Here is a 27,005-nt window from a genome sequence, read left to right on the forward strand (position 1 = left end):
GCGGCTTGAACAACTTTGACACTAGGTTGACCACTAACCATACGATCAGAAGAAGAAGATATAAATAAACACAGACTGTAAAAAAATATATACAAATTATAAATCTTCTTCCCATAAGGGTAGGCAAAGACCAGAGTTTTCTTTTTGTTTTATAATATTTAGGTAGTCATAGTGCTAATGTTTTTAACTTTACAGGATACCTGGAATAAGTCTCAAAAAACTAAAAAACCTTCAAAACAAAACACTGTATAACTAATCAGAGCTTACAACACGTTTATTAGTAACACAGCTAAAACTTAGCAAACTATAAGTGCGATTTATTCCACGGAACTTTTGACCCATCGTACATAATTTACTGTTAAAACTATTACAAATCCTTTCAACGATATTCCCAGGCAATTACTTGGCGTTTATCTCGAGTCGAATCGATTACCAAATCGATAACCTTTGTGTATCGATTATCAATGTTGGATCTTCACTAGCTTTTTTAATAGTGATGTAATTTTAAATCGGTGCACGATTTTTTTGGGTCGAGATTGTTTTGATAATTGTTTTGTGTTTGGTCTGCGATATTATTTTTAAGGCTGTTGAGAGGTATTAAGTTCGCTTCCCGACTCGTTCATAGAAGCGATTGTTATTTTACTGTGACTGCGGTGCAGTAGTCAGCATGCACGAAAGTAGTTGTAGACATGAGCATACATATAACTAAGTAGTTATTTAAAACTGGACATCTAAAATGGACAACTAAGGCTATAAGTTTGACCACTTGCGGACCCGGTAAACTACGACAATCCATCAATCAGCCTAGCCTTTCTTCCAACTATGTTGGAGTCAGCTTCCAGTCTCACCGGATGCAGCTGAATACCAGTGTTTTACATGGAGCGACTGCCTATCTGACCTCAAAAACCAAGTTCCCTGGGATAACACGATACCCTTCGGTAAGACTGGTTGTCAGACTTTCAAGCTTCTACTGTTAACGACTGTCAAAGATCTTCGAAAATGACAGCCGGGACCCACAATTTAACGTGCCTTCCGAAACACGGAGGAACTCGATATGTATAAGATGGTCACCCATCCACAAATCAACCTCGGCAAGCATGGCTTAACCTCAAAGATCGATCCGTGTTGGATTGTGTGTGGCTGTTGTTAACTAAGCAAGAATTTGCAAAAACGTCTGTCATTAATTTTACGTTTTGCCTATTGTTAATGACCTTATTACAAATATGTAACAAACATACACGAAATAATCTGAATTCTCATCAAGATACGCAACGTTTTGTAAACATCGTGGGACGGCTATGTTCCAGTTCACATACACATAGAAAACACATAGATATTATAATTATATTATTATCTACACCCGACATCGTGACCTGATGAGATTCATTATTGTATTGCATTTTACAGATGTTGTTTTTAAATTTTGTCAACCTAGCTAAGTTTCTCTCTCATCGTATGGTTAGTGGTCAACCTAGTGTCAGTTGTTCAAGCCGCCCGAAGGCTTAGACGTGGATTAACGACTGTTATCTTAATTGACAACAACCAGGACCGACGTTTTACGTGCCCTCCGAAGCACGGAGACACCCAGTTTAAATAACACTATGTGGTCACCCATCTATGGAATGACCGCGCCAAGTGTTGCTTAACCCACAAATCGCTTATCGAACGGTGAGCGCAATTAGCCATGGGCGCCTCTCCTAGCTATAAGTAACCACAGCCAATCAGGCTATTCTTCAGGTTAAGCAACTCTTACCGAGGTTGGTCAATGGATGGCTGACAATTTATAAGTATCGAGTTTCAACGTGTTTCGGAAGGCATATTAAATTTGCGTTGTATTTTACATAGGACTGCTCACCTCCAGACCTCCAGGACCCAGTTACCTGGGTATGTGACCACTAGCCATAAGATAAATAAACTAAAAAATATTATAAAACATTCACTTTTATACTAAAAGGATACTAATAAAGTTTATCCTTCAAGGAAAATGCTTATATAAAAAACCCTAGATTATATAAAGTCCAACGACACGGAGAGAATGTTCGAGTCATGTTGAATTATCACGGAACGAATCTTTTATGATAAGAATAGTCTATTTGTACAGCCTTGGAGCTGTTGCTAACTGAGTGTGGAGGTCTCGGGTTCGATTCTCAGTGGGGGGCGAAGTGATTCTTTAATAAATAGTAAGTTAATCCTAGGTTTTTAACTATATGTATGGTAAATTTTATGAAATTCGGTTCTGTGATTTGGACTAAGTTATTTACATACATATAGCACTGCATGTGTGCAGTGTTACAATCAACTAATACAATTTATAAATTCTTCCGTTACTGAGTGACTGACTGATGGAAAACGCACACTAATGAGCATAGAGACTTGAAATTCGGTATGAAGATGCCTTTTGAGGTGTAGAGACGCACTTAGAGGATCATCGGAAAATCCGCCCCGAAAGAGGTGAAATTAAACGTGGGCAAAAAGTTATTAATGTTATAAAAATGAATGTCTCTCTGCCTATATATGTTATGTTTTTATAGCTTAACTACTGAACCGATTTTAATGAAATTTATATTGGAGATAGTTAATGATCTGGAAATCCAACCAAGAGACTAAGGCGCAATTCACACCGAAACGGGTGCATTTGAAAAATACATAACCTGAGCATTTTTAAATGAATCTTTAATTAATCTTGTACAGTACAAGTTTAATAATGTTTCGTTAACCCATCTACCCAATTGCAAGCGAGCTTAGCCGTGTGGGTCTGTTACCCAAATAAATATCCCACACAATTATTTATCAAATTTCTCAAAATGTACACTTACTTAACAGAATCCATTTTTGGCAAAGTTAAGTATGTACTTAGATACCACTTATGTCTTATGAAAGATCCAATCTATTACCAAAATGGCTTGCTTAAATAATGATAAGTGCGTGAAATTATTATTTTGAATGTGTTCTTATTTTAGACTATTTTTATTTGAAAACTTTTTGGTGTTGTTTAATTGAGCATGGAAGGTTCCATGGTACCCAGGTCATGAAAATTTGTTTTTTAAAACCTAATTTCTAGATATTCTTTTTTTTGTGTCAAGCCTGTTATGCTCAAAGTACTAATGCTGTTTTTTTTGTTATTTTTAACTTATTACTGTCCCACTGCTGGGAAAGGGTCTCTTCACAAACGAGAGAGAGGTTAAGATTACTCAAAAGTGTAATGTAAATATTTATCAGTGTGTTAAGGAAACCTTGCCGCAATCATTCCATTGATGGGTGAACGCTTAGTGGTTTCCACTTCTATAATGTTAGTCCCATGTAATAGCGAGCAAGGCTACAGCCATATACCAGGCACATTACGAAACTCCGGGCTACTATTGAGAATATTAGAACTGAAATTACAAAAAGTCGACAGCATTTTATGTCGACTCGGGAATTGAACCGAAGACCTCCTGTTCAGATACCTACTACAGGTGATCACAGAGACAGTTATTCCCAAAATAGTCTGTAAATCAGAAAAATAATTTATTTAGTTACTTTGTGAAAATCAGACGATTTCAAATGAAATTACAATCATTGCGCGATTCGAACAATACATTTCAAAAACATTGCCTACACTAAGACAGGAGGTGACCCAAATGTCACAACTGTGCCCACCCACTGTTCTTAATAAAGGAGTTATAATAGTGAACAATATATTACAACATTTATAATTAGCTGGCAGGACCGGCAGACATTATTTGTGCCATAACATAGAGTCTGCTTGATTCTTTTTATTTTTCGATTTCTACTGTCAGTACGCCTATCTATCTCCTCTTAGGGCGGTAAAAATCAGTGAATTAAGAAACCATATCACGGACACTTTACAGATGGGTGACCGAGTATTGTTATTTGAACTGAGCGTCTCCGTGCTTCGAAAAGTACGTAATAGTCAGCCCCGGTTGCTACCTATTAGGATAACAGTTGTAAAGCCATGTCAAAGGCCTTCGGGATTGAACAACTTTGACACCAGGTTGACCACTAACCATACGATGAAATAAAATAAATTTCCAAAATGTTCATAAGACAAAGCGATATAGAACATTGTTTTAACGTGATTGTTAAAAACTCAGCACCCCGCGCCTCTGTGTTGCGTCACACGAACTTGCACTTGACAACTGAACGAAGAATGCAGGGCTGACACAACGTTGTTTTACTTATTTTTTATACATACAATCACACATTTCATACATAAAACTCACGCCCTTTTTCCCATGGTAGTGCTTACTATCATGGGAAAAAGGCAACGATAATTTAATAAGTGTAATAATATGAGATTGAATGGTCGTTAAGAATTGTTTTTACTTTAATTATATGAACACAGTATAAAGGTAGTTTTAGTATGTGATTAACAATTCGCACATCTGATGCGGATAAGAAATAAGAGTACGGCAAACGCTTATGCGATTAAGATGTATTTATTTTAGCCAAAGAATTATGGCGTTTTTATGCCCCAACTGAAATTACAAATATAAAAAAACGTTTGTAGCATAAAAGTAAGCTAAGCTCGAAACTCTGCTAGTAGTGGCAAAAATATTTTGTTCTTAATAATGCAAAATACATCGGAAAGATGTAGCAGGTCCAAGCAGAATTAATTCTATTTAAAAAAATCCATGCAGAAGTAACGTTTTGTAGTTTGTTACGTTAAACACATACAAAAAAGGGACCCAACTGTAGCTATGACTCTAAACATCAATAAATTAATTTCACTAATGTTATGTTCTATACGAAAATATAACTTATTTCATCTTCAATCTACATTTATGGCAGCCCTAGTTTGAACAGTGACGCAAGCGCAGCATTGCGCACATAACTTTAAAGCATTTTATAACAGCATTGTTTGACTGGACGCGTACGTGTCAGTTATATAGAATGGGCATGACAACATTAGGGCACACTTAATATGGTCATAGTCAAATTATGTTCGTTTAAAACTGTAGATTATGAAGTGTATGAAGCAATGGATAAGGTAATTACTTTTGTCTGCACGTTTGGCGCAGTGGTTAAAGTGGTTGCCTCGCGTCGGTAACCAACGCTTGTGGTAGGTTTGAATCCCACCCTGGACAAATATTTGTGTATGATGATTGTCTAGTCTTGCTTAGAATTATACAGGGTGTTACTGTGAGATAGATGGTGGTCCAAAAAGGTGTCTGGTCTGGATTGCTGTGTATATATTCGTACCATTCCACTTGAATTAGAACTGACTGTTTCGGAAATATGATGCTTTAAACTCTAGAATTTGAGCTTTTTTGTACGAGACATAATCGATTTTTTAAAAGTTTTAGTCTGTTTTTAAATGTGTATGAAACATTTCAAAGCGTGCACAGATTTTTTTTTAAAAGGTTGGTGACATAGATAATACTTGTATTTAGTATCAGCAATCAGAAGATAGATAAGACAATGAAAACGGCAGTTAATCTATCCATAACTAACGATAGATATAAAACCTATCTAACAAAGAACAAAAAACCTATTTAAAACAATAATTCATAACACTCAATCAAGGAACCGCACTCATTATCTTCCGGCTCCCCCCCCCGTCCCCCCTCTTCTATCGCCTTTCACCCCGCATTCCTCACTCATGGTCAACCGGACCTTGCTAGGGCCACTGGCTTTTATGTACAAAACTATACATTGCTGAAATAACATGTTATGTTATTTTCAACCTTATTCACTTTGAAATAAGGTCTACTTGAATTGTGAAGTGATGTATTATTTTACAGTGTAAAATTAATATATCTAAACTAATATTTTGTATGATTTTCAACCTTATTTCACTTAAAAATAAAGTCTTCTATAGAATTGAGAAATGTAAAGTTATTTGGAGTCTAATTTTTGTACCATTTTCAACTTTAATACATTATAAAAAAAAGTTGACTTTTTGAACTGAAATGTGCAAAATTGATTTATTTTTTCGCATTGAAGTGTAGCCACTAGAGTTAACAATACAAACTTAACTATATTTTATACGACGTTCAACCTTAAACCTCTCTTGGGTTCCAAACTATCTTTGTACAACATATCATCAAAATCATATCAGGTACGACTAAAAGACAGACTGACCAACACACAGATATATTTTCGCATTTATAATATAGTAGAGATCTTTTGTAAAAAGGAATTTAAATCCTATTTTCTATATTATATAGTTGATAATCGTGTAGATATTTTAAAAGTTAGTTTGTAAGTGTCAGATATAGGAAGCGGGAGTTTGACGCAAGATCCGGTGTCTTTGTATTAATTTCATACATACATATGTATGAAATATATTAGAAAGATTTCATACAAACGTTGTTGTAATGTTAAATGTATAAATGATATACTTCACCACTTCTGGATAAGTACCGGTTAGCTTATCAAATGGAAAACTGACAGACTTTTTAACATAAGTACTTTATCTATCAGATAGTTTATCTAACAGTTAACTACTAGTAGTGATATTGACTTTTAATAATCTTGAGTTATCAACGTGTCGGGTAAATAATAAGAGATTGCTTTATGAAAAAATAAACGTCTCAACGTATGCGAATAAGCACTAAAATACAATAAAAAATTACATCAACCGAGCATTGAACCCGAATTTAAAACCATGCACATTCAACAAACAATAAGAAACTCATAAAATATATTAATACATAAACTGAATACCAAACCTAGGACCAAACGATCAGCATATAAACTACAAAACAAAGCATCCATTTCATAAAAGAAAAACATCAAAGAAATTACAAATCGCTCTCGCTCCCGCTCCCGCTACCGCTTATAACTTGTATACTAAGTGAACGGGCGTGACGCACAAACAAGCTCTCATAATCTAAATCTAGCACTCCAGACTAGAGTAGCCATGTTTGAGTGCCGCTATCATAAATTATACTCATAATTGAGTAGGCCAGTTGCGCTCACCGGTAAATGATCAGTGAGGTAAGCGACCTTTGTCTCGAACATTGTTTAGATGGGTGACCAAGTCATGGTATTTGAGCGAATTTATGATAATATTATTAACACGATACCCCTTGGTAAGACTAGTTGTCAGACTTTCAAGCTTCTGACTTACTGTTAACGACTGTCAAAGATCTTAGAAAATGACAGCCGGGACTCACAATTTAATGTGCCTTCCAAAACACGGAGTATTCGATGGTCACCCATCCAAATAACTACCACGGCAAGCGTAGCTTAACCTCAGAGATCGACCCTCGCTGTTGTTAATATAAAAATATAATCGCTGCTGTTGAACGGACTGTTTTGACTGCCTCCGTGGCGCAGTGGTTTAGGTCACCACGCAGCTACAATTGCGTCGGGAGGTCGTGGGTTCGATTCCCACATGGGACAATTATTTGTGCGATCCACAAATAATTGTTTCGGGTCTGGTTGTACTTTGTGTCCGTTGTTTGTATGTTTGTAAAAGTCCCCGCGACACAAGAGCAAATCTTAGTGCGGGAGATGTCTTTTTAAAAATAAATAAAAACAAGAAAGAATGTGTAAAGTATGTTTAAACTTAAAGCTTGTTGTCTTTAAAACAAAGACAATATTCTAAGTTGTAAACTATGTATTTATATCTATGTTGAGTCGTGGGAACAATATCTTGACACGTCTGCTTACGTAATAACATCACGACTTTGCAGAGTGGGCAGGGATTGTAACGATGGTAATAAAACTTAGACTGTGGCTCTGTCCACACGAAATTTGTTCACTGATAAATCCTACTAATATTATAAATGCGAAAGTTTGTGAGAATGTATGTATGTTTGTTACTCTTTCACGCAAATACTCCCGAACCGATTACGATGAAATTTGATACATAGGTAGTTGAAGACCCAGAATAACACATAGGCTTTTTACCCCGGAGTTCCCGAGGGATCGGGATTTGCGCGGAAAGGGTTTCCATGCGGGCGAAGTCGCCTCTATAAATACATATTTAAGCCAGTCTATCAAATAGCTACCCGGTGAAAAATTGGCTTGTTTTCATACCTTACAAATGTAGAAATATGTTTGTCTCGTTTTCACGACCAATGGCTGAACTGATTTTAAAACGAAGCTTGCAGGTAGTTCAAGATCCATGACCAGAAAACAAAACACCCAAATGTAGGGCATAAGCTGACAGAGATTTTCTGACAAAAAAGCCTCTCAGTGATTGCCCGGAGTTAGGAAGTTAAAGTCGCAAACCTCGTGAAGTAAATGCTCGCACTTTGTACTTTTTTCGTTTGTTCAAGTTAAGATTATTAAATTCTGAAACATATACTTATTTTATTTTAATCCCAATGAAAATACGAACTTGTGATGACATTGTAGTTGTCGTATTTCTATACTCAAATATTTTTCGACCTTTCGTTGAATTTGACTAGTTAGTTGGCAACTACCCTAATGTCTAGGAGGCCACGAATATTGAATAGAAGGACATCAAAAGTATCTGAGAGTACAAAACTACTCACAATTATAACAAGCTATTCAAAAAGATTACGTTCTACATTACGACACGAGCCGCAATTAATTCGCACAAAGAAGTATAATTGCTTTGAAACTTGCTCTATTTTAAGTGATGTAAAACTATCAAATTGTGATGACATTCACACACTTTAACCTCCTAAAATAATGTTTAAAAATGACTCCCGCAAATTCTTCGGTAACAACCGGGACAGACTACTTACGTGCCCTCCGAAGCACGGAGACGCTCAGTTCAAATACCACTATGCGTTCACCTATCTATAGAATGACCGCGCCAACGGTTGCTTAACTGATCGTTTAACGATCGGTGAGCGCAACTGGCTATGAATTCTTCTGCAGGTAGGAACAAAGCTTAGGTAACCCAGTTTCTAGATATTCAATTACATTTGAAATGATTGTGTTACATTATTTATTATGTTGTTGAAAGTAACTAAATCAAATGATTTATTTAATACATTTCTTGATTTGATTTGATTGATATCAATGGACTTTTGATGTTATTAATTTTGATTTAATTTTGTACGAGTAGATCTTTGTTGTTTATTAGATTGTTGATTGTGAGGTTTCAGGTTTGGTTCCTGAGAGGTGTGGCGTACTTACCTTCAAAAACTATGATACTTAAGCCAGAGATAAATTTTAATTTTTAGATCAGTCGGGTGGTCGGCCATCCGCTGGTAAAGGATTATCCATTATTTACGCTACACCCTGTATGTTTAATAGCAAATCGGATTTTTATAACGTGCCCGGTATATGACAATAGGCTCGCCCCCTATAACATGGGACTAACGGTATTACTAACGAAAACTTAAGAAAATAAACTCTCTCTGCAGCACAGCGATTAAAGTAGTGGACATGCTATCATCAGTGCGTCGGATAGGCCGTGGGTTCGATTCCTAAACGAAACAATAATTTATGCAATCCAAAAATGTTTTCCTCAAATTTGGTTGCACTTTGTGTCCATTATTTGTATGTTTGTAAAAGTCTCGACACAAGTACAATTCTTATTACTACTCTTTTATAAAGACTTACTTCGTGTGGGAATAGAACCTGCGACTATAACGTTAATGGCAGGTTTATCTATGTATATATGTATATATGTACATAATTAAGGTCACGGTATAACAAACAATGCGTAGATATTAGTTCTCAAATGTCCAAATGTTATACGTACAGCCTCTCCGGCGACCTTAATTTTATAATACAATGTCGGTTCCTGGCTGTTCACATAGTAGAGTTAAGTACAGTGAACTAGTACTAAAATAATTGTTGATTATTTAAGTGTACATTTTGAATAGCACTTTGAAGTAATCTTGCTGTAAGACATGCTATATTATACGTTTCTAAATTGTGCACAGGTTTCAATCCTAATACGAGAAAGATGTAATTCCGATTTTCTACCAGTTTGGAAAATGTTCCTATTTGTGTATTAGTAAAATGTGCCATAATAATAACTCATAGAATAAAATATTCGTTACGTTTATAACTACCAATCCACTTAACGGATCTTGATGAAGTTCTGTTGGATATACTTAAAATCTGGCACCGAACATAAGTTAATTAGGTTATAACAAATCACTTTCTCAAAAGTGTCTCTTAGTCCATTGAAATGTTACATGAGCTTTACATTTTTTAAAGGACGCAATTTTATTTTTGGGACTTGTATCAAGATCGTCTACAAGATTGATCTGAGGTTATTTTAATGTAAAATCTTTAAAAAAACGTTATAGAGCACAAAAAAAAAATCTTTTTTTTTGCCTATAACTTCCTTAAATTTTAATTTAGGGCAAAAATGTAATAAATCGTATTTGTAGGTAAAATTACGTCAAAATCTGTTCACTAGTTTTAGTGTAAAAAAAACATACAACCTAACATATTTTTACAATGTCTGACTTATTTCACTGTACAGTCTGTGTACAACACGTGATAATCAAAGCGGGCTTGAATTGCGAAAGTGACGCGAACACACACATTTGTTACGTTCAGCTGTTAGTTGTTCAGTTGTTGGGCAATCACCATCTGAGACTGTGGCCATAGGTGCTACGCTTATGATCATTATATACATACATACATAATATACTGCCTTTATGGCCTGGGCTCAAGTATTTACCGCTGCTGACTGCGAGGTCTCGGTTTTGGCAAACTAATGAGCTTTTCTAATTTGTATTATTAACTAGTTTATACCCGCGAATTTATCCCCGTGCTTCGGAGGGCACGTTAAAAGTCGGTCCCGGTTGTTATCAATTAAGATAACAGTCGTTAAGCCACGTCAAAGGCCTTCAGGCGGCTTGAACAACTTTGACACTAGGTTGACCATTAACCATACGATGAGAAAGAGATCCGCGTGGTTTGTGAGTTTGGACAGATTTTTTTATACAAACTTTCACCCCCTATTTTATCCACTTAGGGGTAGAATTTATCAAAATACTTTCTTAGGGGAATGCCTACGCCATAACAACAAATCCGTCCAGTGGTTTGGGCTGTATCGTACCAAGTGACGTTCTTTGGACTCTACCTTCGCCTTTAGTAAAAGGACGTGGTATTTTGTATCTATTGTCATTTAATGAGTTAATTTGTCAAACATCGATAACCTTTATAGTCCCTAAACGACAAGAGCCTTCGAGATAAAATAAACAATGCAACATTACTAAGAAGGTTAATTTTTAACATTCAGATATTTAATGTGTGTGACTTAGGCCAATAGTAATAGACACTATAAACTGGTATCAACTTGGAAACACTATTTGAGGACAATTTGGACATATCGGGGTTCCTAAAACAGTGCTTTCAAGTTGATGATAAATAAATGTAATTTCCTACTACTGGGCAAGGGTCTCCTCACGTAATGAGGGAAGGATTAGGCCTTGAGTCCACCACGCTGGCCAAGTGCTGTTTAGGGACTTTGCATACCTTCAAGCATGCATGCAAGGTTGCATCACGATATTTTCCTTCACCATAACTTGGAAAAGTCTTTGGTGTGTTGTCACTGGTTTAAATTAGCCTTACCTACGTATACACTATGGGATAAATGTGTTAATCCAGGTTATTAACTGGTTGTTAATATATCTACATGAGTATGTATTCAGAAGTATATAAATATGTTTATCGGTTATTTGGTTAGCATTTAGCATAGTACAAGCTGTGATAAGTTTGGAATCGAAAATGATCGTGTGAGTTGTCCACTGATAATAATTTTTTGCGCAAGAGTAACAAACGTACATCCGTACAAACTTTGGTATTTATAATATTAGTAGTATAACGCAATAGTTGCAAATGAAGGAAATACACTATATCTAGTTTGAAAGGGACTGTCTGACACCTAGTACCAGCCTAGTACTTAGTGCTCTCGTTTATGACCTCCGCCCGAAGCAACTTATACCTAGAATATTATAATTTCGCGACTAACTGTACCTACACTATATTTCCAATCGTGAGTAGTAGGTATAGTGGTGTTGAATAGCTTAAAGTCTTCCTGGGACTTTTACTGTAGGGTGTTTCAATGAGAGTACACTTTTTGATTTGGGTATTATAAGTGTAAATGACTGCTGATCTCAGGTCTCGGGTTCGATTCCCGGTTGGAGCAGTGTGCCATTGGTCTTTTCTAATATGGGACTAACGCGTATGTATTCCTACACCGACACTTTCAGGTATGACACGCGTGATAATTAGTAATGTCTACCTGAGTAATGGATTCTTAAAACTGTGTTTCCAAGTCTCTACCAGTCTATTAACACGGACTTCAGTGAAGCAATAATAATGTCGTTTATATGTCCTTACTGGTAAAAGCTGAAATGTAATTTTAATCTATATTTTAATAGCCTAAGACTGGTTGCAATTATTTCCTTTCCGTCTATTTTTAGTTGATCGCGCCAAGGAGGTTAATGAGTTTATTTGCTAAAGTTTCTTTGAGGAGTTCTAGACACATAACTGGTGGAATAAATACGTGGTTTCTCGCAGACTGAGAAAGGAGGAAGGTTTGTTAATATTAGGTCGGGGAAAAAGTCTTTTCGCATTATAGTATGTATGAACTTGTTATAAAATCTTTTCTCAACACAAAAGCTCGATATTTGGGTACCTCACGAGCTCACTGAAAGAAACCTAATGAACCGTGTACTCATTTGTAATTCTTGAAGCCAAAGAGATTTTATTACAAATTCATACATACTATAATGCGAAAAGACTTTTCCCCGACCTAATGTATCTTTTTTTTTTAAATAATTAACCTCTTAAAGTTGACGACTGCAGTGCTGAATAATCCTGATCCGGACTCAAGACTCGACCCCTCCTATATTCCTGGAGTAAACCTTTGCCCAGCAGTGGGACAGAACCTATTATTTTTCAACACAATTGTAAATTTGATACGTTCATACTATTATTAGTTGTATTATTACTCGATCACTTATAAGTGCTGTGTCCGAGAAATGGCGTGACTAACACACAAATCGCCGAGCCTCCTTCACTGATGTTGCAACAGCGCCGCTAGCTTCCGCCTGCGGATTCGCTCGCTATGTCTGTACGTGTATTAAGTGTTTGCGAAATATGGCGACTATTAAACTGCCTCTGTGGCGGTTGGTAGCGTTTCCGACACCTAAATACGAGGCTTGAGTTCGATTCCCAGCGGTCGGACAGAGTGCTGTTGGGCTTATTTAAGTTACATTAGATTTTTTAGTAAATGCCTGAAATAGAGCCAATTTTAATAAAAATAATCGTCTATTTTGCCAGCAACGTATGGTATTTTTTAAAGAAAACCAATAATCGAACCTCAGACCTCTTGTCCAACAGTCGGATACACTACTGACCACGCAACAGAGACAGTAATAAAGTTATCCCACACAATGAAATACACTAGGTACTGAAAAATATGGATGCATCTTACAGAACAAAAACGCTTCTTACAAAATATGGATGCATTTCAAACCACATCTTTTAAATAAATAATATGAAATAATGAAATTCAGACACTTTCTAATATAATTGTGTAAGACGTTTGTATAAATTGTAATTAAATATTTAATTCTAACTGAATGTATATGTACTTTCGTAACAATAGTTATTTTGAAAACGAAAGGCTGTATTCTTAATTAGTTTTTAAACTAGTTGTAGTATCTGATTTTGCCTGTATAAAGATAGATTTTCTGACTATTTAAATTTAGTAATAATCATTTAGTCAACATCACTAGTTTTTTGATCCTTACTTGATTAATTAATATTAATCAGTTGGCAAATGAAAGAGTGGCCGTTTGTTTCTTGCTAGCTCTTCTCATAAGGCTCTACAACCCTTTCCGATATTGTGCTAGATTCAATCAATTATAACAATAATTGTACTAACAGGAATAGAATTAATCTTTTTTTTGCAGGAAACTTTAACAAACACTGCCTTTGTACTGGCCTGCCTCTGTGGCGCAGTGGTTTAGGTCGCCACGCCGATACCACTGCAACGGGAGGTCGTGGGTTCGATTCCCACACGGGACAATTATTTGTGCGATCCACAAATAATTGTTTCGGGTCTGGTTGTGCTTTGTGTCCGTTGTTTGTATGTTTGTAAAAAGTCCCCGCGACACAAGAGCAATTCTTAGTGCGGGAGTTGTCTTTAAAAAAAAAAAAAACCATACAAACAACAAATAATTTTTTTTATCAAATAAATAAATATTTCATAAAATCGGAAATGATGTAAAATAGTTCTTGAAGGAATTGAAAGTATGTATCACGCACTAGTAATACACTAGACCTTACCTAAAACTAAATAAAAACCAGCACTGCTAAGTCAATACGAGGCATTAAGATAAAAAAAAAAACTATAATAGGTATCAATTTATCCCAAAGATCAGACAGTAAAGAATAAAACTCATCTAGCGACCGCTCGCGACTTCGTCCGCGTAGATTTTAGCTTCCCGTTTTCACAACATTTTTGATTGCTGATATTTCAAGTTTTTTTAATTCTCTTTCAAGGGAATTTCAGAAAATTCTCTCCTAGTGCTCTTCTACAGCTTCTAAGGAATCTTCATAGCAAATTTCAAGTTTGTACGCTCAGTAGTTTCGGCTGTGCGTTGTCCATCAGTAAGTCAGTCACTTAGTATCTGAAGAATTTTATATATGTATAGGTATAGTGATATGAGAATCGAACCTACGAGTTACGACCCACTTCGGCAACAATCTTAGCTACCTTAACGTACCGGAAATACCTTCCTAATGATATTACATAATGATGTTAGATATTAATCAGTGTAATTAGAAGTAGAATAAGCAGGCCTTATGCGAGACCTTGGCACACTTGTAGCAGCAATGGTTGAATAAATTTTGCCTTTTGCGATGACTCATGTACCAATGTGAAACTAAATTAATATTCTGTTCTAGTTGTTTGTAAGTAAATGATCGGGCTAGGAAAGGTTCTATGTGGTATAATTAGCCTATAATATAGTGATACTAGTTGACCCATTCGCGAGCAAATTTTTAAAGATTTTTGGGGGAATATATTAGCAATGTTGGAATTTTTAAGTATACATGTTTGTTACTCTGTAACGACAAAACTATCGGACGGATCCGTATGAAATTTGGTACACTCGTAGCTTTTTAACCTGGATTAACATTTTTTTAACCCATTATTGTCCCACTAGGGCAAGGGTCTCCTCCCAAACGAGGGGGAGGGGTTAGGCCTTGAGTCCACCACGCTGAGCAAGTACGGGTTGGGGACTTTACATGCCCTCAATAAATGTATTAAACAAATTTTAGTCATGAAAGGTTTCCTCACGATTAACATACAGGATACTATTTAAATACTATTCATGTGAACAAAGTCGCGGGCAAAAGCCAGTTTTATCATAATTGAGTTGCAGAGAGCAACAGTATCGTAAATTGATAATATGCAAATATAACGATGTGTTATGAATGAATGTTATTTATGTATTCTACATACATTATGTATTATGTATGTATGACTCACTTGTATGGGGTTTCTCCGTTACAACTGTTTTAAAAGGCAGTGAGGGTTTGGGTTCAATTCTTCAGCTAGACAGTTCTGGATTATATGTTTTTTAATAACCCATTTCTGTCCCACTGCAGGGCAAGGGCCTCCTCCCAAACGCGGGGGAGGGATTAGGCCTTGAGTCCACCACGCTGGCCAAGTGCGGGTTGGGGACTTTACATGCCCTCAATAATTGTATAAAACAAATTTTAGGCATGCAAGGTTTTTTCCTCACAATGTTTTTCTACACCGTTAGAGCAAGTGATAATTATTTCTAATACACACATAACTTGGAAAAGTCATTGGTGTGTTGCCTCGGGTTCGAACCTTCAACCCCTTGCGTGGTAGATGCCAACTTAAACCACTCGGCTATATTATAATGGTAAAATGTTCCTTGCCCAACAACTTCATCTCGTGGTCTGGAGTCGAATACACTACGACTAAATCACAAAGGATAATATAAATACATAAGCCTTTTGCCCATAGGGATAAGCAGAGTCCAAAGAACGTCACTTGGTACGATCCTTTCAAACTTCCCTTGCCTCATTCACATCCATACATGTTGTCATACAGGACCGCCGGTTAATAGACATTATATATTATACCAGTCATTTATATACTAAGTAACAATAAGTATAATTAGTTATATTTAATAAAAGCGAATGCGTTGACCTTCAGGGATCAAATACCGGGTGTCTACTATTTCAATAGTATTACTAACTAACTATGCCGTACGGTTTCACTTGTGTTAAATATGATTGTGATAGCTATTTAGTGTGTCTGTCATGTTAAGCCTTAAACCGCAATACAGTTTGATAAGGAACTAGCTGACCCGGCAAACATTGTTTTGCCATATAAATAAAATAAAAAAGTGTCACTTAGGGGTATGAAAAATTGATGTTGGCCGATTCTCAGAACTACTCAATATGCTCACAAAATTTCATGAAAATCAGTCAAGCCCTTTCGGAGGAGTATGGTAACGAAAACTGTGACGCGAGAATTTTATATATTAGATTAAGCTATAAAAAAGGTTGCCTATTTTTAATAGCACGAGATTTGTGGCATGTTTATGAAGCCAGGGTAGTTTTTAAGAACCGTACAAACAGATGTTATTTGGTCTCTGCTTACGCCTATGGAAAAATAAGTGTGAATTTACGTTACGTATGTTTATTCTTAAATTATGATATAAGCTAAAAATAACTTAAAAATACTTTTTTGAAATAAAAGACAGACATATTACATTTGATGTATAGACCTAAGTATAAAGAAATAGATCAATGACACATAATTCTTTGAACCTTATGCAATAAGAAATAAGAATCATTCTAGATTGAATATAATTTGATATAGGCATATGTTTTAAAAATATAATAAATTGCTCTAAGGTTAGCAGTTGACTCTTTGTTTTATTTTCTTTTATTTCAATTGTATATTAAGTTTAATAATGAATATTAAGGACAATTACCATTTCAGTGGTGAGGTCTAAGGTTTAATTCTTGAGACTGCTTTTTATTTAAATTATAACCATACCAATTATATTTAGGATTTCAGAAAATAGATTAGATTCGACAGGCGCTTGCTTGTAAAAACCTCAGCCAAATCCTTCGACAGCATATTTTTGAGAAAGACAACATGTAGTGCCCCCTCTTAACGTGTTGGTTAACGATTAGACAAAGTAGATCCGGAAGATAAATTTTAAGATAGGTATATTATCCCACCGCTGGACCTTACTCTCCTCTCACAATGAGATAGAAATCAGAATATAGTGCATTATACAGACAAAGAGCGTATTGGGTTCGATTTGCATTCGTCCTAGAACTATTTTAACAACTCTAAGAATACTGATTGTAATGAATTTTACTAGAAATATAGTTTATATTCCGTATTCAACAATACTAAACTGTAAAATCATTCAATTCAGGTAAATTTGCGGAAACAACCCACCATGAAACATAACCACACGCTGTATAATGTCAAACATACACAAGTACACCCTGTATAGTGTCAAGGCGATCGCTCGAGTGGCCGCTCGTTGACTAACATCCGTTAGTGAACGATACCAGTTGTGACTAGGACTCTATGTTATACAGGTACCTGTACACTGTTCTAAAATATCATGTGTGTGTCTCTATGTTTTTTTCACAAAACTCCCGCACTAAGATTGCTCTTCTGTCGCGGGGATTTTTACAAACATGCAAACAACGGACACAAAGTACAACCAAACCCGTAAAACTATTTGCGGATCGCACAAACTATTGTCCCGTGTGGGAATCGAATCCACGACCTACCGACGTACTTATTAAGGATTTACGACGCAAAATCATACATACTCGTAATTTTTTTAATCGTATGTTTAACCTATTATCAAAGTTGTTCAAGCCGCCTGACATCACCTAACGATTTTTCCTGATGGACAACGACCAATACCGTCGTTTTACGTGCCCTTCAAAGCCAAAGTCATCCATCTGCAGAATAACCGGGCCAAGGGTTGCTTAACCTATAGATCAGATTCACGACTATTTTGAAGTTTTAAAACGAAATACGTACTATTCAAAGGTACGGGAACATGAAACCTTGTTTTCACCGTGTGGCCAAAATGTTGACCCTATTTGCCCTTTTTACCATGGGTTATTAACTTCCCTAGTACAGTGGACGCAGACCTTTACAAGAGTGAACTGTAAGGGCATTCTCTAACCTTTTGACGAGCGAACTGTGTCGGAATAAAATGGCTGCCGTGTATGAGGTTTATTTAATCACGTAATAGACATACAAAGAGCATTTAGGAGTAAGGCATATTTTAGTCAGTAAGTTCATTTGAGGTATTATTGATTCTAGATTACAATATTGTAACATAGTATTTCAGCTCTTCCATTTTAATGTAAAGTCGTTCTGGCCGATTTCGGCTACGGCGGCCAGTTTCAATGAAACTGGCCAACTGTGCAGGACTTTGTTTCTAGTGTCCAAGTGTGTGCACAATACACAGGTGCACTCTCTATTCCTTTACTCTCATAGCCCGGTGGGACGGATAACCGACACGACCAGTGAGAAGTCAGGCGCAGGACCGACGGTTTTACGTGCTCTCAGAGGCACGGAAGTCTACGACCTCAACTTTCTAACTCCGGGCAATATTAGATTTCTTTTAACAGATAACTCAGAAAATACTTTTTTTCCGAATAATGGCTTCCATAATTACTTTTACTTTATTCACAAGCTCACATAATTAACTTTTTTATAATGTTATTTTAATTAAAAAAGAAAGATCAAATGCTACTGCACTCCAAGTACAGTATCAGTATCTTAAATAGTAAATTTAAACAGAACTCAGTTCAAGTAAAAATGCAATCTAACCTTGACTTGTACTTAACAAATATGTATTCTAGTTATTTAACCATGAACATTCATTAACAGTTTTAAACTGGAACGAAATTTTGAAACTGTTACATACATACATACATATATACATACATACATACATACATACATACAGACAAACATAAATACACGCCTTTTTCCCATGGTTGGTAGATAGCAAAGAACTCGACTTACTACGATGCCTATGAACTTATTTTGTTTCATTCACATCCATACATCTTGTCATACATGACTATTACAATTACTGTATAATGCACTACATGCAAGGTTTCATCACTATGTTTTCCTTCACCGTTGGAAAAAGTGATCATTATTTCTAATACATAGATCTCTGGAAAAGTCATTGGTGGGTTCTGAGCCCTGGACATACAAGGGAGGCAGATACTTACACCTAGCCAGGCTATGAAATGCTTAAATAAACTATATACTAAAATTGGAACGATACTAAATAGACTGTACTATAAAATTTTCCCGCATTGCCAAAATTCCATTCCGTATGGTCTTTTACACCAAATCTTTGCCAAACCAAAAAGTTAACTAAAAATTTAAATATTTTAGGTGGCATACACAGACCCCGTAACCAAACTCCTCACTTTTTCCACTCTGCAACATCCCTGGGCAATCTTTAAAAAATCCTGGATCCATTAATGATTAACATGTAATAGGGGGCGAGCTCATTGCCATATACATAATACTAAGCTGCATACAGCTTAAAATAATTAAGAAAACCCCAATAGCAGTTAACTTAATTAATTATGACCTTGCAGGAGGTCATGTGTGTACTTACGCGCATTTAACCATGTATGTATGTGCAAGAATAGGGCATGAGTTTATAGCTTATGGCTTAATAATTATACAAACGTAAGTATGTATGTTTGTAGAACTTTAGCTGCTTAACAGATGAACCGATTTAGATAAAATTTGATTGAGAGGTACATAGAGATGAGCTTGACATAGGATTTTTTGTGTCTAGCACTACAATTGACGCTTGAAAACCTGATACGAAATGTCTAAGATACGCTAACAATGATTTTAATAAACTTTCTTCAAACTGCATTATTCTTCACAAATATACAGGGTGTGGCGTAAATAATGGATAATCCTTTACCAGCGGATCGGCGACAACCCAACTGATCTAAATATCAAAATTTACCTCTGGCACAAGTATCATAGTTTTTGAGATTTTGGCCATTTTGTGTGTTTTTTAAGAAAGCGATTTAAGCTCGTTCTTTTTAATGCTGTGATCACAATTTAAGGCTTTTTTTAAATCCGTTTATTGCAAATAAATCCTGAATAGATGTGCTATTGAATCTACAATCTTGTTTTGTTATTACTACATGTTTTTTATTTAAATTATGCATTCAAAGTTGAATTTTATAATCTTTCACAACATTTGTGCAACTTTGAGCACTTGTGGTGAAAAAAAAATGTATGGTGGCTTTACTGCCCACGCCATAAATAATTTCTAAATTTTATTAGAATTCTAAATTGGTATAACATGCAGCATTAATACCGATTATTGTCAAAATATTACAAAGAACTTAAATTATTAACACTTTTGCCGGTCGACTAATTTAATTTTTTCACACTAAGCGCGTTCTAGATTCAATAGCACATCTATTCAGGATTTAATTACAAAACACGGATTTAAAAAAGTCTTAATTTGTGATCACAGCACCAAAAAGTACGAGCGTAAATCGCTTTCTTAAACACACATAATGGCTAAATTTTTTTGGAAATAAATCCTAAATTGATGTGTTATTGAACCTAATATCTTTTTTTGTTATTACTACTTGTCTTTTATTTAAACTATGCATTCAAAGTTAAATTTTATACTTTGTCAACACTTTTGTGCAACTTTGAGCACTTGTGTGCAGTGTTGAAAAAAAAAAAGAAATACAAAACACAAATACTATTCAAATAATAAAGATAATTAGAAATCTAAAGAGAACTACTCTGTTGACAAAAAAAATATTTTTCATCAAATTGTTATACATTATTTTGAAATAGACTTGGTAGAAGCAGCACAGTTCCAAGCTTTTTTATCATCTAAATAATCTTTAATAGTGTAATAACCCTATAAACATGAATATTTGAAAGCAAACTTAGCTTAAACGCGCTGATAAAATAAAATTAGTCGACCGGCAAAAGTGTTAATAATTTAAGTTCGTTGTAATATTTTGACAATAATCGGTATTAATGCTGCATGTTATACCAATTTAAAATTCTAATAAAATTTAGAAATTATTTATGGCGTGGGCAGTAAAGCCACCATACATTTTTTTTTCACCACAAGTGCTCAAAGTTGCATAAATGTTGTGAAAGATTATAAAATTCAACTTTGAATGCATAATTTAAATAAAAAACAAGTAGTAATAACAAAACAAGATTGTAGATTCAATAGCGCATCTATTCAGGATTTATTTGCAAAAAACGGATTTAAAAAAAGCCTTAAATTGTGATCACAGCCTTAAAAAGAACGAGTTTAAATCGCTTTCTTAAAAAACACACAAAATGGCCAAAATCTCAAAAACTATGATACTTGTGCCAGAGGTAAATTTTGATATTTAGATCAGTTGGGTGGTCACCCATCCGCTGGTAAAGGATTATCCATTATTTACGCCACACCCTGTATATTGGTAATATTTTTGACTACAGATGATTTTTATATACGATAACAAATCGAGAGGATTTCGGTTCAATTCCCGAGTCGTGCTAAGTGATTCGGATCCGATTTCTCTTAGAATATAGCCCGGAGTTAGGTCACATGTCCGACATATAGAAAAGATCACCCTTAAACCTAGGACCCACAATATTAACGAGCGAAATGTGGGTGTGTTTCATACGTCTCTGCTTAAATCTTGGGATATAACAAACACGATATTATTTTTCAAAAATACAAGCACCCTTCTCTTTCTAACACTTCAATAAATAATATACAAACTAAACGATTGTATAACAAACTTTCTAATAGAGGATTAAAATGGATTACTTTAAATAACAATCGTTCAGTACGTTGAATGAAAGATTATGATGATTGATAAACCGATAAGTGAACTGATTTAATTTCATTCGCGTGTTTTTTTACATTGGCAACTTTTAAATTGAATTATTGTTTTTTTTTGACAGGCAAGATATTGTAATGTAGAACGTCGATAGTTACGTCTGTCTGTTCGTTAACTTAAAAGTACTGAATAGATTTTGATGAGGTTTTCACCAATAGATAGGATAACTCGTGTGGAAGATTTTAGTATACAATTAATTAGAACTAGTATTTTTGTACAGATTATTTAAAATATAGAGCTCCAATCGGGCTCTACGTTTGGAAAATACTACGTTTTGGTTGTACAAGTGTATTTTCATAAAGGCGTTAGATGGTTAGGATAGATGTATGTATGTTTGTTACTCATTCACGCAAAAACTACGGAATGCAATTCGACGAATTTATGCTTTCAGATAGTTTATAACCTAGATTATAAACACAGGCTTTTTTAATCCATAACCTTTTCACGCGAACTAAGTCACAGGTACAATCTTGTTTTACAATACGTGTCAGAAATTAAGCCATAAAACATATTTTTACATAAAAACGACTGATTACTATCTCAATTAATTAGTGTCTATGAATATTGTAATTACTAATTAATTTCAATAACATTCACAAAAATAATTTATAATGTCAAATACTTAAGTTCAATATCAAAAACATCATAAAAGTTCTTCAATTTCCGTAATTAAAAGATCTTCTAATTATAATTTTGGCTAATGGTTGCCATTTTAATAACAAACTTTTGTTTAAATTCTAGAAATAATACTTGCAAGACGAATAAATAAAGATCTTTCTAAAATAAAAATAAAATTCATAAAGAAAGTACGTAAAACAATAGTAAAGAACTTTTTAGCGAAAACTCTTAGCCCGCCATTTTCAATAACTTTTTCTAAGCAAATACATATTTACAAATAGCCAATAGAATAAACAAAATTATTCCAATTTATCGTCGAACAACAATATTATTCAAATATCAAATATCGAACGCAATGCATTCTAAAAAAGTAATCGTAGACAATTTCCTATCGACACACGAAACGATCTGTCAAAAACGTATGCTTCCTATACACCCTTCCCGCCCTTGAGTGTACACCACTTACTTTTTTTACGTACAAAGCCCGGGCACGTTGCAATGGTATAAAAACACGCCGCGACCAATTGAGAGCAGTCAGTAGCCTTCGCGCAGTCTACAACAGAAGTGCACGATGAGAGTTCTGGTTAGTTCTCACTTGCCAATTATAAAGTGCTTAATAATTCAAATATTTAACATCGAAAAGGATAATAATCCTTAGTGTTCAGTGCTCGTGCTAGTGATGTGACAAGGATTACATTTTATCGACTATCGATAGTCGTTAATCGTGTGTTAAACATCGATGTTATAATCGGTATTTGTTTCGCAGATTGTCGCCGCCGTCCTCGCCTGCGCCGCAGCCGCGCCCTCCGGTCTGCTGGCAGCTCCCTACGGCCATGGCCTCGTCGGTCACGCCGGTCTCGCGGTAGCCCATGGGGCTCCGTTGGCCGTCGCCCACGCCGCTCCTCTGGCCGTTGCTCACGCGCCGGTCGCCGTCGCCCACGCCGCCCCCGCCCTGCCCACCATCTCTCCCGGAGACATCGCCGGTGCCGCCATCGATGCTCATGTTGAGGCTCACGACCACGCCCGCGCCGCCGTCGACGCTCACCGTGAATGGCAAGACCAGGCTGCCGAGCTCCACGGCCAGGCTGTGAACGCCGCTGAAGACCACTCTTGGCAAGCGATCGACGCCGTCAAGACCCACGAGGCCCAGCTCGACGGTGCCGCCGCCGGCGTCGCCCCCGTGCTCGCTAAGCAGCTCGCCGGACACGTCGCTCCCGTCGCCGCTTACGCCGCTCATGGTGTAGCTGCTCACGGTATCGCCGCCCATGGTTATGCTGCTCACGGTTACGCCGCCCCCGCCGTTGCCGCGTACGCCGCGCCCGCCGTCGCTTCCAGCCATTCCGTCGTTAGCCAGTCCCTGTCCCAGTCCCACCCCGCCCCCGTGGTGCACGCTCCCGTAGCCATCGCCCACGCCGCTCCCCTCGCGGTCGCCCACGCTGCCCCCCTGGCCGTCGCCCACGGCGCTGGTCTGGGTTACGCCCACGCCGCCCCCGCTTACGCTCACGGACTCCACGGACACGCATGGTAAACTGTGATAGTATTTAGATACCAAAAAAATAATACTCAATGTGTTTCGGATTGTAAATAAATTATATGAAAACAGGCTAACAGAGAGGCGAGGATGTGTGAATAAATGAAATAGTAACTTAAAACTTTCTTTGTTTCCTTTAAACTGAGTCAGTAAGTAAGTCAGCACGCAAACGTACGTTCACTATTTCTTAGAATAAACAAAGAGCATTGACTTTTAGAATCACGGCGACCGACATTCGTGATATCGAACAATAAAATCGATTGAATCGAATCGGTAGTTGCCGAAATTACCGAAAACAAACATAAGATAATCGCTGATATTATACAATGCAAAATGTCAAGTTCAACTTTAAAATCTTCGACCTTAACACAGTAACATTCAATAAAGCGATAAAAAAATACATAATCGATAAATCGATATAATTTATCATTCACAGCACTATTATTACTTATTTTTTTACTGACCAGAAACAATTTATTGGCATACAATATTTTTATGGGTTAGAAATACTTCCTGACAGCCAATTGAGTCAATGCATAATTATTTTTAAGCATAAAGTTTTTATGTGACCACGCCTTGCCCCGAATCCGTGTTTTTTTTTCTATTTACGTACTTAAGGCCTTCAAGGTTATGCCAGAATGTAGACTTCCGCTTGACCGTATCAAATTAATTATTCGTTAGTACATAATAGTATGTATTTGAAAGTATTTTTAACATTAACTTCCAGTATACAAAAAATGTTCTAGAATTTGCCATTTTCAATTTCCTTGTATTTAAATAGGAGTTATTTTAAATAGATATAGAAAACTAATAGAAAAGTAAGGAGAGCTTTGCCCAATAATGAGACATAGCAGATCCCATTTTGAAACAACAATTAAATTTATATTTTAACCAAACAATGACACACACTGATAAAGAAGATCATTTGCTAACAAAAGGACAGTACTGTATTACAAGGAAATACCAGTACCAGTATTTTTACTAACAAAAAACTAATTTTATTTGCCAGCCACTTCGTTCGCGTGAAAAGATTTCCCACTATAAAAAAGGTATCCTATGTTTTAATCCAGGTTATAAACTATTCATATAGGTACCTTCTTATTAAAATATATTCATTTCTTTTATATCAAGATTAACAAACATCTATCCCTTACAATATAAACTTTCGCATCTATAACATTACTAAAATATAAGTCAGCCATCTTGCATTTACTAAAACATCGAGAAACGCTGTTTGCATACAAAAGGTTTGAAATGTATTAAACATATATAGAAAGGAATGGGCCACCGTATTATATAATAGTAGCCAAGGTCGTATGCCTGAGGTGAATTAAATACATTGTGGGTTAAGCAATGTTAGCAAGGTTGGTATTTAGATGGGTGATCATTGTGTAGTAAATTATGGGGAGTTTGGTTGTTATGAGAAGTGGGGTCTTTGTCGACAGATAGGTAGTGTATTTGACTGTCAATGAAAAGATCTACGGTTCGAAACTTTCAAGTAAAATGTTATCGGGGTTTTTCTCCCATTCTTTGGAAGGTTCTACAAATCTAAAGTTGACGTTTATTCCAATATCCCTTACACCTACGTCTTAGGTTGAATTCTTCGGTTGGGCAGTGTCGTAAGTGTCGATTTTTTTAAATAATAGGCGCCCATAGCCAGTTGCCCTCACGGGTCGGTAAATGATCTGTGGGTTAAGCAACCTTTGGCGCGGTCATTACATAGATAGGTGACTGCATAGTGATATTTGAACTGGGTGTCTCCGAAAACGTCGGTCCCGGCTGTTGTCAATTTATTGACAACAGGCATTATTGTAGCTTGAACAACTTTGACACTAGGTTGACCACTAACCATACGATAAGAAGAATAAGAATAATAGACGCGCCCCCTATTACATAGGACTAACATTGCTGCTTCTGACAGGTGTATTTGATATACCCTTCATCATCGGAAATAACTAAATATGATAATTGTTCATATAAAATGCATGTAATAATCTCTGACAATATGCTTTGTGTACATAATGTGAAAATTATATACAATAGTGATTAGTGTTCATTGTTGTGTATTTTTGCCTCATTGTCACATGTCAATGCATAAATCAAATCATTCATTGAAATCTACTTTCAAGCTTCTGACTACTGTTAACGACTGTCAAAGATCTTTGAAAATGACAGCCGGGAGTGGGGACCTACAAATTAACGTGGCTTCCGAAACTACTAAACTCGGTGTGTATAATATGGTCACCCATTTCAGACCGACCTCGGCAAGCGTCGCTAAACCTGAGAGAGCGCTAATAACCAGTTGCGCTCACCAGTCGGTAAACGATCAGTGGGTTAAGCAAACCTTTGCATGGTTATTCCATAGATGGGTGACCGCATAGTGGTATTAGAGCTGGGCGTCTCCGTGCTTCGGAGGACACGTAAAAAGTCGGTCCCGGTTGTTGTTAATTAAGATAACAGTCGTTAAGCCACGTCAAAGGTCTTCGGCCGGCTTGAACAACTTTGACACTAGGTTGACCACTAACCATACGATAAGATGAAGAAGAAACTGAGAGACGGATTCGCGCAGCTGTTACTTAACCATGAGCTTCTCATTTATTTTGTAGTATTAGAAAGAATTAAATTATCACTTGTACCAACGGTGAAGGAAAACATCGTGATGCAACCTTGCATGCCTGAGAATTCTTTAGAACAGTTCTTAAAGGTATGCAAAGTCCCCAACCCGCACTTGGCCAGCGTGGTGGCCTCAAGGCCTGGCCCCTTCCTCATTACGGGAGGAGACCGTTGCCCAGCCGTGGGACATTAATGAGTTAAATCTGTTATATTAGTTTAACTAGCTGACCCGCGCAACTTCGCTTGCGTCACATAAGAGAGAATGGGTTTTAGTAACATTTTTCGTTGCTACTCCGCTCCTAATGGCCGTAGCGTGATGTTATACAGCCTAAAGCCTTCCTCAATAAATAAATAAATAAATAAATAAATAAATATGATTGGACAA

General features: G+C 36.3%; 2 protein-coding genes across 8 annotated transcripts in view; one reads left to right on the plus strand and one right to left on the minus strand.

Annotated features, from left to right (window-relative positions):
- The window catches only part of Rbcn-3B (WD repeat-containing protein Rbcn-3B), a 122,114-nt gene that overhangs the window by 19,157 nt on the left and 75,952 nt on the right, over nt 1-27,005 (minus strand). The gene's annotated exons all lie outside the window — the stretch shown is intronic.
- On the plus strand, nt 22,959-24,128 carry LOC142984347 (uncharacterized). Its single transcript, XM_076131894.1, has 2 exons — nt 22,959-23,059; nt 23,243-24,128. Exons 1-2 carry the CDS (start codon nt 23,048-23,050, stop codon nt 24,002-24,004), a joined length of 774 nt encoding a protein of 257 aa, XP_075988009.1. The 5' UTR covers nt 22,959-23,047; the 3' UTR covers nt 24,005-24,128.

The sequence above is a fragment of the Anticarsia gemmatalis genome, chromosome 27 (assembly GCF_050436995.1).
Source record: "Anticarsia gemmatalis isolate Benzon Research Colony breed Stoneville strain chromosome 27, ilAntGemm2 primary, whole genome shotgun sequence".
Lineage (NCBI taxonomy): Eukaryota > Metazoa > Arthropoda > Insecta > Lepidoptera > Erebidae > Anticarsia > Anticarsia gemmatalis.